The following is a 13,310-nucleotide window of genomic DNA, read 5'->3' on the forward strand; positions in this document are numbered from 1 at the left end:
TATCGGGTTGGTGATTATGAATAGGGAGGGTGGATGTTCGGAGATTGGAGTATGTATTCATTTGAGGAGTATGTATCTATGTATGTGTCCATGTATGTATGTATGTGTGTATGTGTGTATGTGTGTATGTGTGCCTGTACTCCGTACAGAGTACTGAGTCGGCATTACAGCCCCAATCATTCTCCCTTCCCCCCCACCCGCCTTCTCCAACACACACACACACACACACACACAGAGAGAGAGAGAGAGAGAGAGAGAGAGAGAAGTTGGGGAGAAGGAAAGGCGGAGGTATGTCTTTTATCCATATTGATTCTTCAGGAGGAGGTGAATAGACGGTATACTCAGTGAACACGAAGAAAGAATTAAACAAGGTAAAAAGGTTGAAATCTTGTCTGGTCTTGTAGAATGGATTGCTCCCTCCTTGCTTTACCCCATCATCCAGCACTACTACGAAGAGCTATAATATGCATACAGTATATCAAGTGAGATTGGATGGCCCGCCCAGCGCCACCGGTGTTGATGAGAGATAGGACACGAATGGGGAAAATATAAAGAAGCAGATGATATAAAATACAACGACACCGGGTAGTAATTTCTCGCACTTTTTTTTTTCTCTTGATCAGTTCAGGTAAACAAAGCTAGATGGATCCGAGGGCACCGTGGCTGAGACCCTTGGCGAGACCGAGGCGGAGGATGCGGAGGATGTCTTCGCCGGCGGCGTCCTCGGGCAGCCCGGCGCGCCAGTCCCAGCCGCGTTCGGTGGTGGCAGCCTCAGCGTCTGCGCGCGGGACGAGGACGCCTGAGCTGCCGACGGAGCCCGAGCCCGAGCGAGTGCGGGCGGACTCGATCATGTCGCTACCGATGAGGGAGAAGGTGCTGGATGCGGTGAGCGCGGAGACGGACTTCTTGAGCATGGCGCGCGGGGAGGGCGGGAGGACGAAGGAGTCGGAGGAGTGGGCGCGCTTTGAGGAGTGGTACTGGATGAGCGTGGAGCGGAAGCATTCCTCGCACTGCGCGTAGACGCGGGGGGTCACGGTTTGGAGGTCTTCGATGGCGGAGAGGATGGTGAATTGTTGGGAGACGGAGAGGAGCGGAGTGGGCTCTGCTTCTGGTTAGAGGCTGAAGATTCCAGGGGAAGGGAGAAGGGAGGTCACTGACGATCAATGAAGGGCAGGGCCTCGCCGAGCAAAGTCAACAGTCCGTCGACTTGGATGACCGCGTCGCGATCCGGGTCGTATAGCCCACCGTAGATGCTGTCGGCCGCGCTGCCAATGACCGCCACCAGGGCCTGCGCGGCGGCGCGCCGTCTGGCGAGAGGCTTGAACCGCGGGCGCTGTCCCTCTGGGAGGTTGATAGCCTCGTCGCGGGTCTCGTAGAAGCGACGGAGAGTCGCGTATCCGCTGAAGTAGTACTGGAGGATGGACGCGGCCTCCTCATCGGTGACGGCCACCGCGGACAAGCAGTGCTTGGGTTCCCGGATCAGCGCTTCCAGCTGTTCGTCCAGGTCGGTGGATTCAGGATAGGCGCGGGACTGAACCAGACTGTAGGAGATGAGCAGGTCGACAATCGACTTGACCTTGCGCCGGTTGTGTGCGCGCGCATAGCAGAGAAGGGCCAGGCCATAGTCTTGAGACTTGGCCACGGTGTCGTCGCCAAAGCGCTGATGAAATTAGCTACGGGTCCGAGAACCTCTCGAGCCGTGCCATCACTTACCTCGGAAACCTTCCGTCCCTCAGTGTCCAGATCGAGTTCGGAGCACAGCAGGACCACCTTATCCACCTGCTCCGAAGTGTTGAGGGGCAGCTTGTCCAGCAGTTCCGCAACGCTCTTCTGCATCTTATCGCGGTCGTCCAAGCGACTCAGAACCTCGATGGCGACCTCCCATCCTTCGCGGGCGCCCGATTCACACTCCACGGTGGGACGTTGAGACAAGCCCGATGCATAGGCGCTGATCACATCGTTCTTGTGGACACGACGCGAGGGCGCATCGCCATCCTGGCCATAGGAAAGGACCATCAAGTCATCCTCACTCAGGCCTGGCAACGACTTGGGACCGGCCCCGGGGTCGAGCCAGCCGCCAATGGATGCGACTTCGACGACAGCGGAGGACACGCACAGCGACCACGTTTGAAGCAATTCCAACACGCCTTCCACATTGCCCTCAAATACGGAAGCCAGCCCGACTTCGAGGCTGCTCAACGAGTTGACCTGGAAACCAGCGTCGTCGGGGTCCGCATTGGTGGCATGGCTGAAGGCCAAATCCAGGCGGCGGAGATAGGCATGTCTTGCACTGGCGGGCGAAGCTTGGAGCTTGGGGAGTCTGGAGAACAGGAGGTTGGTGCTGGCACCAAAGTCATTGTTGGAACTCTCCGCGTCGTCCTCACCATCCCACCACACGGTCATCCCCACCGTGGCTTCTATCCAGTCCTCCGCGTGATTCATGACCACGCTGGTGTCACCGAGGATGATGCGATACAGGGATCGAAGGTTCTGGTAGATTGTCCAAGGAACTTTGCTCTCCGCCATGCGCGCATTCTGGGCAAAGGAGAACATCGGCGCAGCAGGAGTGGCCTTCAGGCCAAAGTTGACTGCCTGGAAGCGATTCTCTGCGGCGGGAGGCTCCGGAGATTGCTGCTCATTGCCCTCGGCGAACTCCTCCAAGTCCGACACGGCGGCGATCACCCGTTTCCTATACAGTGCCCAGTCGGTGCCTCGGATGTCCCAGTCATCGTGTTGCACGCTGGGGCACGATTCGAGAATCTGGAGGGCCCGGTTGACGCACCGTTGAATGTTCTGCAGCTGCGCACCACGGTAGCCGGACTGCGGGATGCCATCCTCCAGAGCCGACCTCGCGTAGTTGAAATCGGCCGACCGCAAAAGATCTGCGGCCTCGGAGAGATGGCCCCGCAAGACAGCGGCAATGATGAGCTCCCAGAAGTTGGGGGATGCTGAGGGATTCGGCTCGACCTCTTTCAATGCTTGCAGCTCCGCTGTCAGAGGCATATGGTGGTCATCCAGCCAGTCAAGGAGGAGCTTGGGCAAAGGCGTGGGCGAGTTCGTCCGAGGGGCCGCCAGTATTAGATTGCGTGCGGGAAATCCTAGGGGATTCACAAGACTTGGCTTGGCTGCCAATTGGGGGGGATGGTGAAGCTGAAGGAGCAGGGAAGCCAAGAAAGTTGCCTTCGCGACGTTCGAGGCATGGTCTCCTGGTCCAATGCCAGCCCCTGTATTCTGCCCCGGGCCATTCGGGCTTGTAGACGTCTTCCACGCAGTCACCAGTCTGTCGCAAGCATCCGAGAGAGCGACCTCAAAGTCGGCGCCGTTGATCTCGGACTGCTTGACTTCGTCGTACATGCGACAGATTTCGTCCTCCGTGCTCATGATAAATTCGCTGGACTCGTTCACGGCAACCACGCGCGATCGCGAAGCAAAATTCCGCACAATCGATGGCATAGCGGAGTCTTTCTTGGGCGACAACTTCCCTTTGCGCAGAGGCGACTTATTCGCCCACTGCTCGTCGAGCTTTGGCCGCTTGGCGTTGGTTGGGTTGGAGTAGATCGACTTGCGTTGACCGAGAGGGACGGGTGGCGCGGTGATAGAGTCACCGAGCTGGGAGTCCAGAAAGCTAAAGCGCGGGGCGGGATTCTTCTGTGTTGCAATTCCCATATCCATTGCGTCGCCCGTCTCCTCGGCTTCTTCCTCCGGCAGCACTTCCTCCTCTCCTTCCGCATCTTGATCGGCATCGTCGTCCATTTGCGACTCCGCGAAGCCGTTGGATTTCCCGAAGCTGGTCGACTCGGCGAATCGGCTCCCATTGGTGATGCTGAACAGAGATTGTGATGCGGCAAAGGACTTGGTTTGCGTGGTTTTCTTCCCACGTGGGGGCAGGGCAAAATCGGCGGACGCGATGGAGGAGCCGAAGATGCTGTCATTGGGGTTGATGTTCCCGGATTTGGTGAAGAGAGATCCGGAGCTCATCTGCGAGCTCCCGAAGACGCTGCTGGACGGAGGGTGGCCTTGCGGAGTGAACGAGTTGGATGCGGAGGGCGGAGCACCGGCCGGCGTTTCTGATAGATTGCTAAACAGACTGCGAGAGTGGCCCGGAGTCGACGGTGGGCTCGACTCGAAGGGCATTTTGAACGACATTCTGCGATTGGAGGGGATTGATGGTTGGGGAGCAACGGGGGGTCTGGATGCGAAAAATAAAGTGGAGAGCGAGGAAGGACTTCCCCGGGTCGGGGTCGGACAGGTAAGGTAAGGAGGGGAGGGAGATGAGGATGCGCAATCGATTCAATGGGATACCATCAGCAGGGACGGGAATACAGGTCACAGACAAGCAGCCGGGCAGAGCGAGGGAGAAGCGACGAGCTCCGAAGCCGCGGTGTTTCTACAGAGTAGATTGCCTCCATTATTGAATCCAGAGACGCGCCGGCCGTGGGCGGTGAGCCGCCGGTCAGGTGTGGTCAGCTGATGCAGTCACGTGAAACAGCCGGGGCTCGGTCAGATGATGTCACATGAGGTGCCCGATCGAGACGGTCGTATCCGCTAAGCAGCAGCCGGGATGCCGATTGGGTTCGATCCACGGATGGGCCGCGAGGCTCAGAGGCACCGCCCGACGATCCCACGCTGAGCAGTCCAACAGAGACCCTGAAAAAGGGTCTCAGGTTAAATTGCGCCGCGGAGATTGAGCCTTGCCCGATGTGAAGTCAACATATAAGGATCAAGACCCTGGGATGGCGTCCAAACTTCCCCCTGTCTGTCTCCATTAACTAGGACACTCTAAGCTGACTCCACCATGGCTACTACTTACCAACAACAACCTTCTTGGGTCTCCGATACGACTACGAACCCAACATGGGAACCTAATGCTTCCCATCTCTACCAAATTTCCAACACGGCGTTCCGGCACCATTACAATGTGACCACCGCCACGGGCGAGCAGCTCTACCGGGTGGAGAACTCCTCCCTCACGCCCAACAAGCCCGACCTCACATTTCATGCCGGTTCCGACAACAATGGCCCTACGGTGGCAGTGTGCAAGTTCCTGCATTTCTCTAGACATCTTAAGGTCGGCCTGGGGGATCCGAGGGACGTCAATTCCATAACCTACGAGGATCTGCTTGCGCAAGACCACCGGCACGCCAAGTATCGCTGGCAGATGACCATGCAGGCTGCGAATGGCTACGAACGGCAATCATTCCTCTGGACACGAACGCACAACGTCGGGGTCCAGGAGGATAGCAAGACGAACAAGTTCAGCAACCGCAACTTCAAATTGGTCGAGGAACAGACCGGCAGGGTCGTCGCGGTCTTTACCAACTCGGTCTGGGCGTTCAAGGACACGGGCAGGCTTCAGGTATACGTTGACTACGGACGGGATTTCGATCTGATGGCACTGACGACGGTGCTGGCATTATACGAGAAGGCCCGCCGGCGTCGAGACGCATCTGCCGCCAGCGGCGGCGCTGCCGGGGGTGCTGGTGGCGCCTAAGTTGGGATGGATAGGATGACTGTGTGATTCGAACATGCGACGCGAGATACCAGATTGCTCTTCCTGTTATATGTTTGTTTTAATTATGATACCCGGCGAGTTAGGGTCCAAAGAATGAAGCCATTGGATTGATTGTAACTACCCAACTAGTTAAACCCATTTTGATGACGTAAGACGCCTATCCGGGCGCTCTTGGCTCTCCAAAAGGTTGAAATGCTTCTGCCTTTCTCTTCAGCCAGCGATCCTGAGCGGGGTTTGCATCCGTAAGAAGCTAAATTTGAGCTTGAATCCTCCCAGGGTCGAGCATGGCCAGGAGTATCCACTGCATCGCATTCAATGGCATTTCGAAGATCCCATCGGAAATCGCGCCACGGCTGTTTGCAATGCAAACGACGGCGCGTGAAGGTGTGTAGCATCTCATCTCCCACCACTCCTATTGGCCTCCTTGCTGATCGTCCCAGTGTGATGAGCAACGGCCTTCCTGCTCGAACTGCTCCAAACGCCAGTCGACCTGCGAGTATGATTCCAGCACGTCACTGCTATGGACCAACGAAGAGTCCCAACCCTGTCAGCGGGCCAAAAAGGCCACCCGAAAAGGGGCCCTGCAGTCGGAGTCCCCGTCGACCACGACAGCCAACTCCTTCAGCTTTCTAGGCAGATGGGGCGATGAATTCGCCGCCCCACAGGCGGTCCCCAGCCTGAACATCACCGATCTGGAGTTGATGATGCAGTGGTGCAACTCAACCTACAAAAATGTGTCCCGAGGCGAGAAGACGGACCACATCTGGCGCGCCCGGACGCCCGAGGAAGCCCTTGCGCATCCGTTCCTGATGCATGGGTTACTGGCGCTCTCCGCCCTCCACATCGCGCAAACAAGGCGGGATATCCAGCAACGTCCAGCATACCTCAGTACCGCGGTTGCGCATCAGACCCAAGCACTCGCTCTGTTCCGGGACCTATTGGGCGATATCAACGCGTCCAACGCAAAAGCTATGTTTGCTTTCGCCAGCGTCGTCGTTTATTACACGTTCGGCCTGCCTCATTCGCCCGAGTCCAGTGATCCGTGGGCCATTGTGGATGATCTGATTCAGATTTTCACGCTGGCGCGTGGCGTCCAACAGGTTCTGGGCGAAGCAACACCGGTTATTCAAGCCAGTGAATGGGGGGTTGTTTTGCAGGTAGGTGACCTCGATGAGGGTTACCTGAAAGACGCACGATCCGCTCTGAGACGACTACAGGAGGTGAACAGTTCCTGCGGTGCTCAAGACCCTACCCACGATGCCGCCACTTATCAGCATGCGCTTGAGCTACTAGCAGACATGCTGGCAATGGCGCGCGGTGGTATGCCCTCTGCCTCGGCTTCCGGCCGCTGGGCGATCCGGCAGAAACCCGAATTTATGGATTTCCTGCGAGAACGTGAACCGCTGGCCTTGGTTATCTTGGCATATCACTGCATCATCTTCCATCACTCGAGGGATGTCTGGTACATTGGGGATCGGGGCAGCAGGGTGGTTCGGGCATTATGGGAGGTTTTGGATGATGAGTGGAGGCCATTGCTGGAGGGGCCTATGCTGGAGATTTTTGGAACGACCCATCCGGTTGATCCTAACTGACCCAGTTGGTTCAAAGATAGATGCGTGACTTCATTACACTAATACTGACGGGACGACTCGGAATGACAAATTACTCTATACAGGCATGGACATTTCCTCCCCCTTCAACGGGCTGACGTTCCCGCCCCGGAGAAGACGCTTCACTTCGCTGGGATGGATCACCACGAAGACGGCCAGCACCAACAACATCAGCAGTCCATCAAGCAGGTAGATGAACACTTCGTGCTGCAGAAGGAACCCATCCGAGCCCTCCAGATACTCGATCACTCGAAAGACCGACCGGACGAGGATCAGACCGCTCGAGCTGTACAGGGCAAACATGTGCTTCCTCCAGGGGATCTGATCACTCCGCGACTCGTCGGTTGGGTGATTCGCGATCCGGATCTGGAAGACCAGGGCGCTCACGACGAAGAAGCCGAAGAAGACGATCTGCACGAACAGCCCGCCGACGATGATATTCTGTCCCATCGTGGGGGATCCATTGACCATGATTCCGGCGCCTATGATCCACGTCAGCCACCAGTCATCGATTTCATACCCAGCAACGCAACTCACCCGACGCCTGCATCAGAAAGCTGAGCACATCCCCCGCCACGAAGATCTTGGTCATCCAGCCCACCCGGATAATGGCCAGCTGCTCCGCCTTGACGAGAAGAACGATCCGTCCCAACTCCATGTATATGCTCGCGGCGAAGAGGGCGGGCGCGACCAGCAGCAGGGTGCTCTGCATGATGTACGGGCCGAGAGACCAGTTGGGGGATTGCGCTGCCGACAGGGCGCGTCCGATATATCCGATTGCCTCGACTGGATGGTCAGCTCGTGCATTCATATAGTATATACAAGTAAATGAAGGGAATCAATCACATACAGTATCCTCCGATGACGAGGGGAATCACAAACCACGTCCGGGTGCGAATCATGCGATACATGTGCCAGAGGGTGCTGATCATGAAGAGCGCGGCGAAAATAATGGCCGCGGGCATGGACGGGTCATACTGGTAGGCCACCCAGCCGGTTGCATTGGAGTCGGACATTTGCGAGCGTGGAGTACCAAGTCTCAACAAGATATCGACAAGCAGAGGTCACAACGAGAGATCACAACGAGAGAGAGATAACAAGAATATTACCACAACACACACAACCACCACCGACCAGCGAACCCCATTTAAATACACCTCCCTCCCCATCGCCACCTCCATCCCATCCCATCACCTAGAATACAAGATCTTCATCGGATCTCGTATACCTCGTACCTTTACCCGAATCGGGTAGAGCAAACCCTCGTCTCCACCGTCGGAATCGTGCCGAGAATCTCATTCTTTTTTTACTTGGTTCTTCATAGAGGTAGTGGGGACTAGATTCTTATTTTCATTCTATTCCTTAACATTGTAGATACTCATTACGGAGTACGGAGTATATTTTGGTTCTTTGCGGAGTGGGAATGGGCCTACCGTCCTCCGTGTGGGACTCTGACTACTTACTCATGTGTATCTTATCTCCACATCTCGATTCTTATTTCTCAGTCTGAAAAAGTCCGGTCCGTAGTGACTGAGAGACTAGATAGGTGGTAGTAGTCGAGTCTAGCCTTTTAGATCATTCGAGAGAGGTATGTCTGTCAACTGGATTATTCTCTACTACACGTCAAACCTACATAGAGACATGCGTGATAGGCCTTAGAAGGAAACTATGCTATGACTACCAGAAACTAGAAAGAAATCGAGCTCCTGTCTGGGAGAGTAGGCGTGAACACAGAGGATGCGGATCGGGGGTGTCTGTGACTACTACTACTACTAGAAAGGATATATCCCTTCTGGCTACTAGTATATATGGTATGGCAAACGTCTCAACATCTATTTCTGATGGGGTTTCATGTATGGTTTGGGTGTCATTGGTGTTTCTTGTCCAAGTGTATTAGATTTGTCTACTGCGCTACATGCAATCTCCATCTTCCATCGTCTATACAACTACAATATACTCCGTATGCTGACAACCCGACTCTCTCTCCCCTCCCCCTCCCCCCGATTCTCCAACACATACCGAAACCTCGCCCTCCCCGCCTCCATATCCCGCAACGCGGCATTGACCTCCTCCATGGGCCGTCTCTCCACCCACGGCACGACGCCCTTCTCCGCCGCGACCTGCAACATCTCCCTGACATCCTCTCTCGACCCCACATTCGACCCCGTCACCACCACCCCCTTGGCAATCAAATCCCACGCCCGAATCCTCGGCAACGGCGTCTCCGGCGCCCCGACCAACACAAACGTGCCCTCGACCCTCAACAATCGCAAATACTTCCCCAACGGCATCTCATCCCCATCCACCGTACAAATCATCACATCCACCGTCCGCGCCCACCGCCTCTCCCACCCCGTTTCCTCCTCCGTCGCGATAAACTCATCCGCGCCCATCTTCTCCACTACATCGACTTTCTTCCGTCCCGTGCGCGAAATCCCTATCACCCGATCACATCCCATCGCTTTGGCGAATAAGATTCCCAAATGGCCCAGCCCGCCAATCCCCACTACCGCGACGGTCTTACCGGGGCCGGCACCGTATTTGCGTAGCGGGGAGAAGACCGTCACCCCGGCGCAGAGCAGTGGCGCGGCTGCCGCGGAGGGGATCGCGGAGGGGATTCGGAATACGAAGGCGGCGGGACCGCGCCAGGTCTGTGCGAAGCCGCCGTAGGTTTTGGGGCCGGTGCGGGAGTTCTTCTTGTCGTTGGCGGTGGGGTCGGGGTATCGGCTGTTGTAGGTGGCGATCATCCGCGGACAGTAGTTTTCACGGCCGGAGGCGCACGCGGTGCAGGTGGGTTGGAGGCATGAGAGGGTTTGGGCGCCGATGCCGACCCGGTCGCCGAGGTGGAGAGGGGAGGAGGAGGAGGAGGAGGAGGAGGAGGAGGTTTGGACGGCAGAGCCGATGCGAGTGACAATGCCGATGATCTCGTGCCCCACGACGCAGGGGTAGTCGGTGGGACCCCAGCCGGAACGGAGGGTGTGCAGGTCCGTACCGCAGATGCCGCAGTGGGTGATTTGCACTTCGATGTCGGTGGGCGTGAAGGGTTTCGGGGTGAAGGTGGTGAAGGTGAGGGGGGTGGTGGGTGAGTGGGCGACCCAGCCGTGGAATTGGTCAGGCATGGTCGTAGTGGTTGTGAGCGAAGAGACAAGGAGATAGAGTAGATTGGTTTTGCACCAAAGATTAGGGTGGTGACAGGATAAGGCAGATGAGGTGGAGGTGAAGTACTTCTACGAGCGGAGAACGCGGAGAAGCGCCACGCGGAGATGCCGAGGTTCATCCCCCGACTCTGGGCCGAGTCGGTGGATCGACACCACATGGGTCGGACATTTGATGTCTACTGTAGAAGGCTGCATGGAACCATGAATTTGAACCCCTCCTCGTATTATGTAGAATAACGATATACTATCGTAAGCGCACACCAGCGGGATGTGGTAATGGTATCATGACTACTCGGCTGCATCCTTAGACGCCTCTCTCCTGGCACCATCTCTCCACCTCCCGCGCCAACTTATCCTTTTGATCGCGCACCATTTCCATCATTGGCTCCACCTGCGTCTCATACGCCTCGTAACCTGTCTGACCATCCGGTCCCTCGCCATTCCCCTTCTGCGGGGCCAGATACGTGTCGTAAATCGAGATCATCAAGTCCATGACGGCGGACAGTTGATTCGGGAGCCACTGCATCTCGTTAGAATCACTTGCCAGTTGCCACACATGATACAGAATCGAAGCAGAACATACCGTCACGATCGGACTGCCCCCCGTGGCAGTCGGGTGCGGCGTACGGCGGATAATGTACTCCCGGGCAAACAGCCAGTGACGCCACCGGAAGCTCCGTACATGGTTGAGGGTCTTCAAGAGGAGAATGGCCGTCTCGGTGTCGGCGAGTGCAAAGTTGCGCACCCCCACCTCTTCCGACTTCGAGTTGATGTGCGCGAGGAACTCCCGGTGGGGAAGGGGACGGTAGGCTCGGAATTCGTGAAGTACCTTGGTGAGTGGGTTGGAGGGCATTGGGATTTGACAGAGGTGGTCGAGCAGTGGGATCTGCGTATACTCGTGAGCTTGGCTTGTTTTGAAGGAGAAGGGTAACCCTACCATGCTGTCATTCGCGCCACTCTCGCCCCGGAAGAACAGAGGCTTGTTGTCGAGTACTCCGTCGTAGACGACCCCGTTGGGAAACATGGATTGGGAGGTGATGCCGAAGATGAAGACGCGGAACGAGAGGTAATCCTGCGGCTTGGAATTGGCCCACATGTCTGTCATGGTTAGCTTAGCCGAAGGAACTCTGAGGATAGACATACCCTCCATGGCTGCTTCAATCGTTTCCATCGACGACAGGATCTCGCGGAACCCATCGTTGACCACCGAGCGCGGTCCGCCCTGTTCGACCGTGTCGACAACCTTGACGGCTCCGCTGATCAGGCCGCTCGAGAACTTGACCATGTCCACATGGGTCAGGATGAACCCGGCTTCGGAGCTCTTGGGGTCGAGTCCGTTCTCAAAGGCCCGCACCAGCCGGAGATTCGGGTAGACCAGGCCCTTGGATGGTTCCTCGAGGGTGTAGTTGAAGAGGGAGTAGGCAGCGGCATAGGACAAGAAAGGAGGAATGTCCAAGCTAGACTTGGTTAGTTGAGATCTAATAGTGGCGGGGAAAAGCAGAACATACAGCTGCGCACAGCGATACATCGGACGGGCGACAGACCTGGGCAGCAGCTCTCGTCCCAGCCCATAGCCACCCTCCGGGTTCTTGCACCAGTTCTCCCAGCATGGCTCGAGGATATATGCCGATGCGAGGAACGAGTAGTCTCGGAAGAGAGCCGCGATCATGTACAGGTCTGGAGAGCCGTCCGCGGTGACCTGCTTGTCGATCTCATCCGTCAAGTCAGGCAGCTCGGCAAGGACAGCCGGACCCAGCTCGTACGTGGCAAGCAGACCCGGAGTGCCATCGAGCTTGAGGACGGACATCCGCTCGAGCAGGGACATCAAAGGCTGGAAAACATCGGGCAACTGGGTAGGGGCGGTGGCATAGGGAAGGAAGCCCGTCGAGGTGGTGATGGTGAAGGGATCGAGGGACCGGGGCAGGGTAGAAGGGTCATCATGGATATGGGGGAACCGATCCAGAGTGCTGTTGGGCAGGGGAACCCTAGAGGGAGACATGATGTGGATAGGGTGGTACAGAGGTCTAGCACGAGAAGTGGGCAAGTGGATGATGAAGCGATGACGATGAGAGCCAAGGTTGGTAGGGACACGAAGTCAAAGAAAGAGAAAAGAAAAGAAAAGGGGAATCACCCTGTGGAAGTGTTTGGGGACTTGAGGAAATCTGGGAATGAGAGCTTGGAGAGAGGGAATTGGCGGGAAAGCAGGTGATTCTTATAATACTCTCGAGGCCGGTATCAATTCCGGCCTCAAAGGCGCCATTACGAAAGAGGCAGGAAAACTGCGTGGAGCCCCCCAGACTCAATCATGATAACGTAGTATGATACATGCTGGTCCAGTCCAGATGATATATTGGGGTTCTGCCATGAATCTGCATGGAAACAGCACCCCTTGCAGGCCGGTCTGTCCGTCTCAGGCATGTCCATCGACTCTATACAAACTCTTGGCAAATGAGGGCACGCCAGAATCACGGGGACGCGCTATGCCCGATTCAGTAGGGTATCCCAGTGGCACTCGCTGCTCGTTCTCGGTTCCCGTGACCGGGGGATGGTTAAGACGCTGACTACAGATAATACTGGGCCCGTGCTAATGATGAGGCTCCTTTTCCGCTCCGAAACCCCTTCTATATAGGGCCATACTTGCCTGAAACGACCGTCCTCTACATCCTGACCTGCTTTATACTTCACCAACCGCCAAGGCTTGATGTCATTTGACCTGCTGATGATTGGCCCGCATCCCTGGATCGGGCCCCTTTAGGCTTCCTTAGTTGCAGGAGGCCGGAATTGGGCCGGCCTCCGATGATAGCCGGCCTCTTTTTATGTCGGTCTGCTATCGCTCCTATCTCGGACCTCCGCCGTCCACCCGTTGTGCTCAGCTGATAAGGATGGCTATGGACATGCGTGTCTGCAGTGCACTGCATGGGTCTCTCAAGCAGTTCTAGAATGTCACATTACGCATTGTGGTATGAGTTGCATTAGTACTTTTCAGCTTGTTCTTATTTGGTGGTACTCCGTATTGCCATTGCGGTTCTC

At 56.4% G+C, this 13,310-nt stretch overlaps 5 protein-coding genes across 5 annotated transcripts; 1 reads left to right on the forward strand and 4 right to left on the reverse strand.

Annotated features, from left to right (window-relative positions):
• Positions 1-191: 191 nt before the first annotated feature.
• BO80DRAFT_374589 (putative nuclear pore complex subunit Nup85) lies at positions 192-4,381 on the reverse strand. The gene is made up of 3 exons (XM_025716601.1): positions 1,714-4,381; positions 1,159-1,660; positions 192-1,102 (listed from the first exon to the last, which is right to left on the reverse strand). Exons 1-3 carry the CDS (start codon positions 4,144-4,146, stop codon positions 639-641), a joined length of 3,399 nt encoding a protein of 1,132 aa, XP_025578656.1. The 5' UTR covers positions 4,147-4,381; the 3' UTR covers positions 192-638.
• A 414-nt stretch (positions 4,382-4,795) lies between these two features.
• On the forward strand, positions 4,796-7,104 carry BO80DRAFT_347568 (uncharacterized protein; the record flags this gene model as incomplete). The annotated part of the gene is made up of 3 exons (XM_025715426.1): positions 4,796-5,480; positions 5,731-5,744; positions 5,953-7,104. The coding sequence occupies 3 exons, from the start codon at positions 4,796-4,798 to the stop codon at positions 7,102-7,104; spliced, it is 1,851 nt and encodes a 616-aa protein (XP_025578657.1).
• Positions 7,105-7,218: 114 nt separating this feature from the next.
• BO80DRAFT_316223 (RTA1 domain-containing protein) lies at positions 7,219-8,117 on the reverse strand (the record flags this gene model as incomplete). The annotated part of the gene is made up of 3 exons (XM_025715075.1): positions 7,219-7,604; positions 7,651-7,908; positions 7,973-8,117. Coding segments are annotated over 3 exons (789 nt in total), but the record flags the coding sequence as incomplete, so codon positions are not given.
• Positions 8,118-9,068: 951 nt separating this feature from the next.
• BO80DRAFT_491081 (NAD(P)-dependent alcohol dehydrogenase) lies at positions 9,069-10,315 on the reverse strand (the record flags this gene model as incomplete). The annotated part of the gene is made up of 1 exon (XM_025723677.1): positions 9,069-10,315. Exon 1 carries the CDS (start codon positions 10,239-10,241, stop codon positions 9,069-9,071), a length of 1,173 nt encoding a protein of 390 aa, XP_025578659.1. The 5' UTR covers positions 10,242-10,315.
• Positions 10,316-10,482: 167 nt separating this feature from the next.
• On the reverse strand, positions 10,483-12,574 carry BO80DRAFT_374601 (indoleamine 2,3-dioxygenase family protein). The gene is made up of 5 exons (XM_025716602.1): positions 11,789-12,574; positions 11,424-11,737; positions 11,218-11,378; positions 10,864-11,166; positions 10,483-10,800 (listed from the first exon to the last, which is right to left on the reverse strand). Exons 1-5 carry the CDS (start codon positions 12,277-12,279, stop codon positions 10,585-10,587), a joined length of 1,485 nt encoding a protein of 494 aa, XP_025578660.1. The 5' UTR covers positions 12,280-12,574; the 3' UTR covers positions 10,483-10,584.
• Between the last annotated feature and the right edge of the window lie 736 nt (positions 12,575-13,310).

Source organism: Aspergillus ibericus, assembly GCF_003184845.1.
Source record: "Aspergillus ibericus CBS 121593 unplaced genomic scaffold BO80scaffold_6, whole genome shotgun sequence".
Lineage (NCBI taxonomy): Eukaryota > Fungi > Ascomycota > Eurotiomycetes > Eurotiales > Aspergillaceae > Aspergillus > Aspergillus ibericus.

Bases quoted from the DNA above. Each gene is read 5' to 3' on its own strand.
- BO80DRAFT_374589 (XM_025716601.1), bottom strand. From the start codon at position 4,146: ATGTCGTTCAAAATGCCCTTCGAGTCGAGCCCACCGTCGACTCCGGGC. The intron at 1,661-1,713 runs GTAAGTGATGGC...TAATTTCATCAG, and splicing joins AGGGACGGAAGGTTTCCGAG to CGCTTTGGCGACGACACCGT. The intron at 1,103-1,158 runs GTCAGTGACCTC...AACCAGAAGCAG, and splicing joins GGCCCTGCCCTTCATTGATC to AGCCCACTCCGCTCCTCTCC.
- BO80DRAFT_374601 (XM_025716602.1), bottom strand. From the start codon at position 12,279: ATGTCTCCCTCTAGGGTTCCCCTGCCCAACAGCACTCTGGATCGGTTC. The intron at 11,379-11,423 runs GTATGTCTATCC...TAACCATGACAG, and splicing joins GATTGAAGCAGCCATGGAGG to ACATGTGGGCCAATTCCAAG. The intron at 10,801-10,863 runs GTATGTTCTGCT...AACGAGATGCAG, and splicing joins GGGGCAGTCCGATCGTGACG to TGGCTCCCGAATCAACTGTC.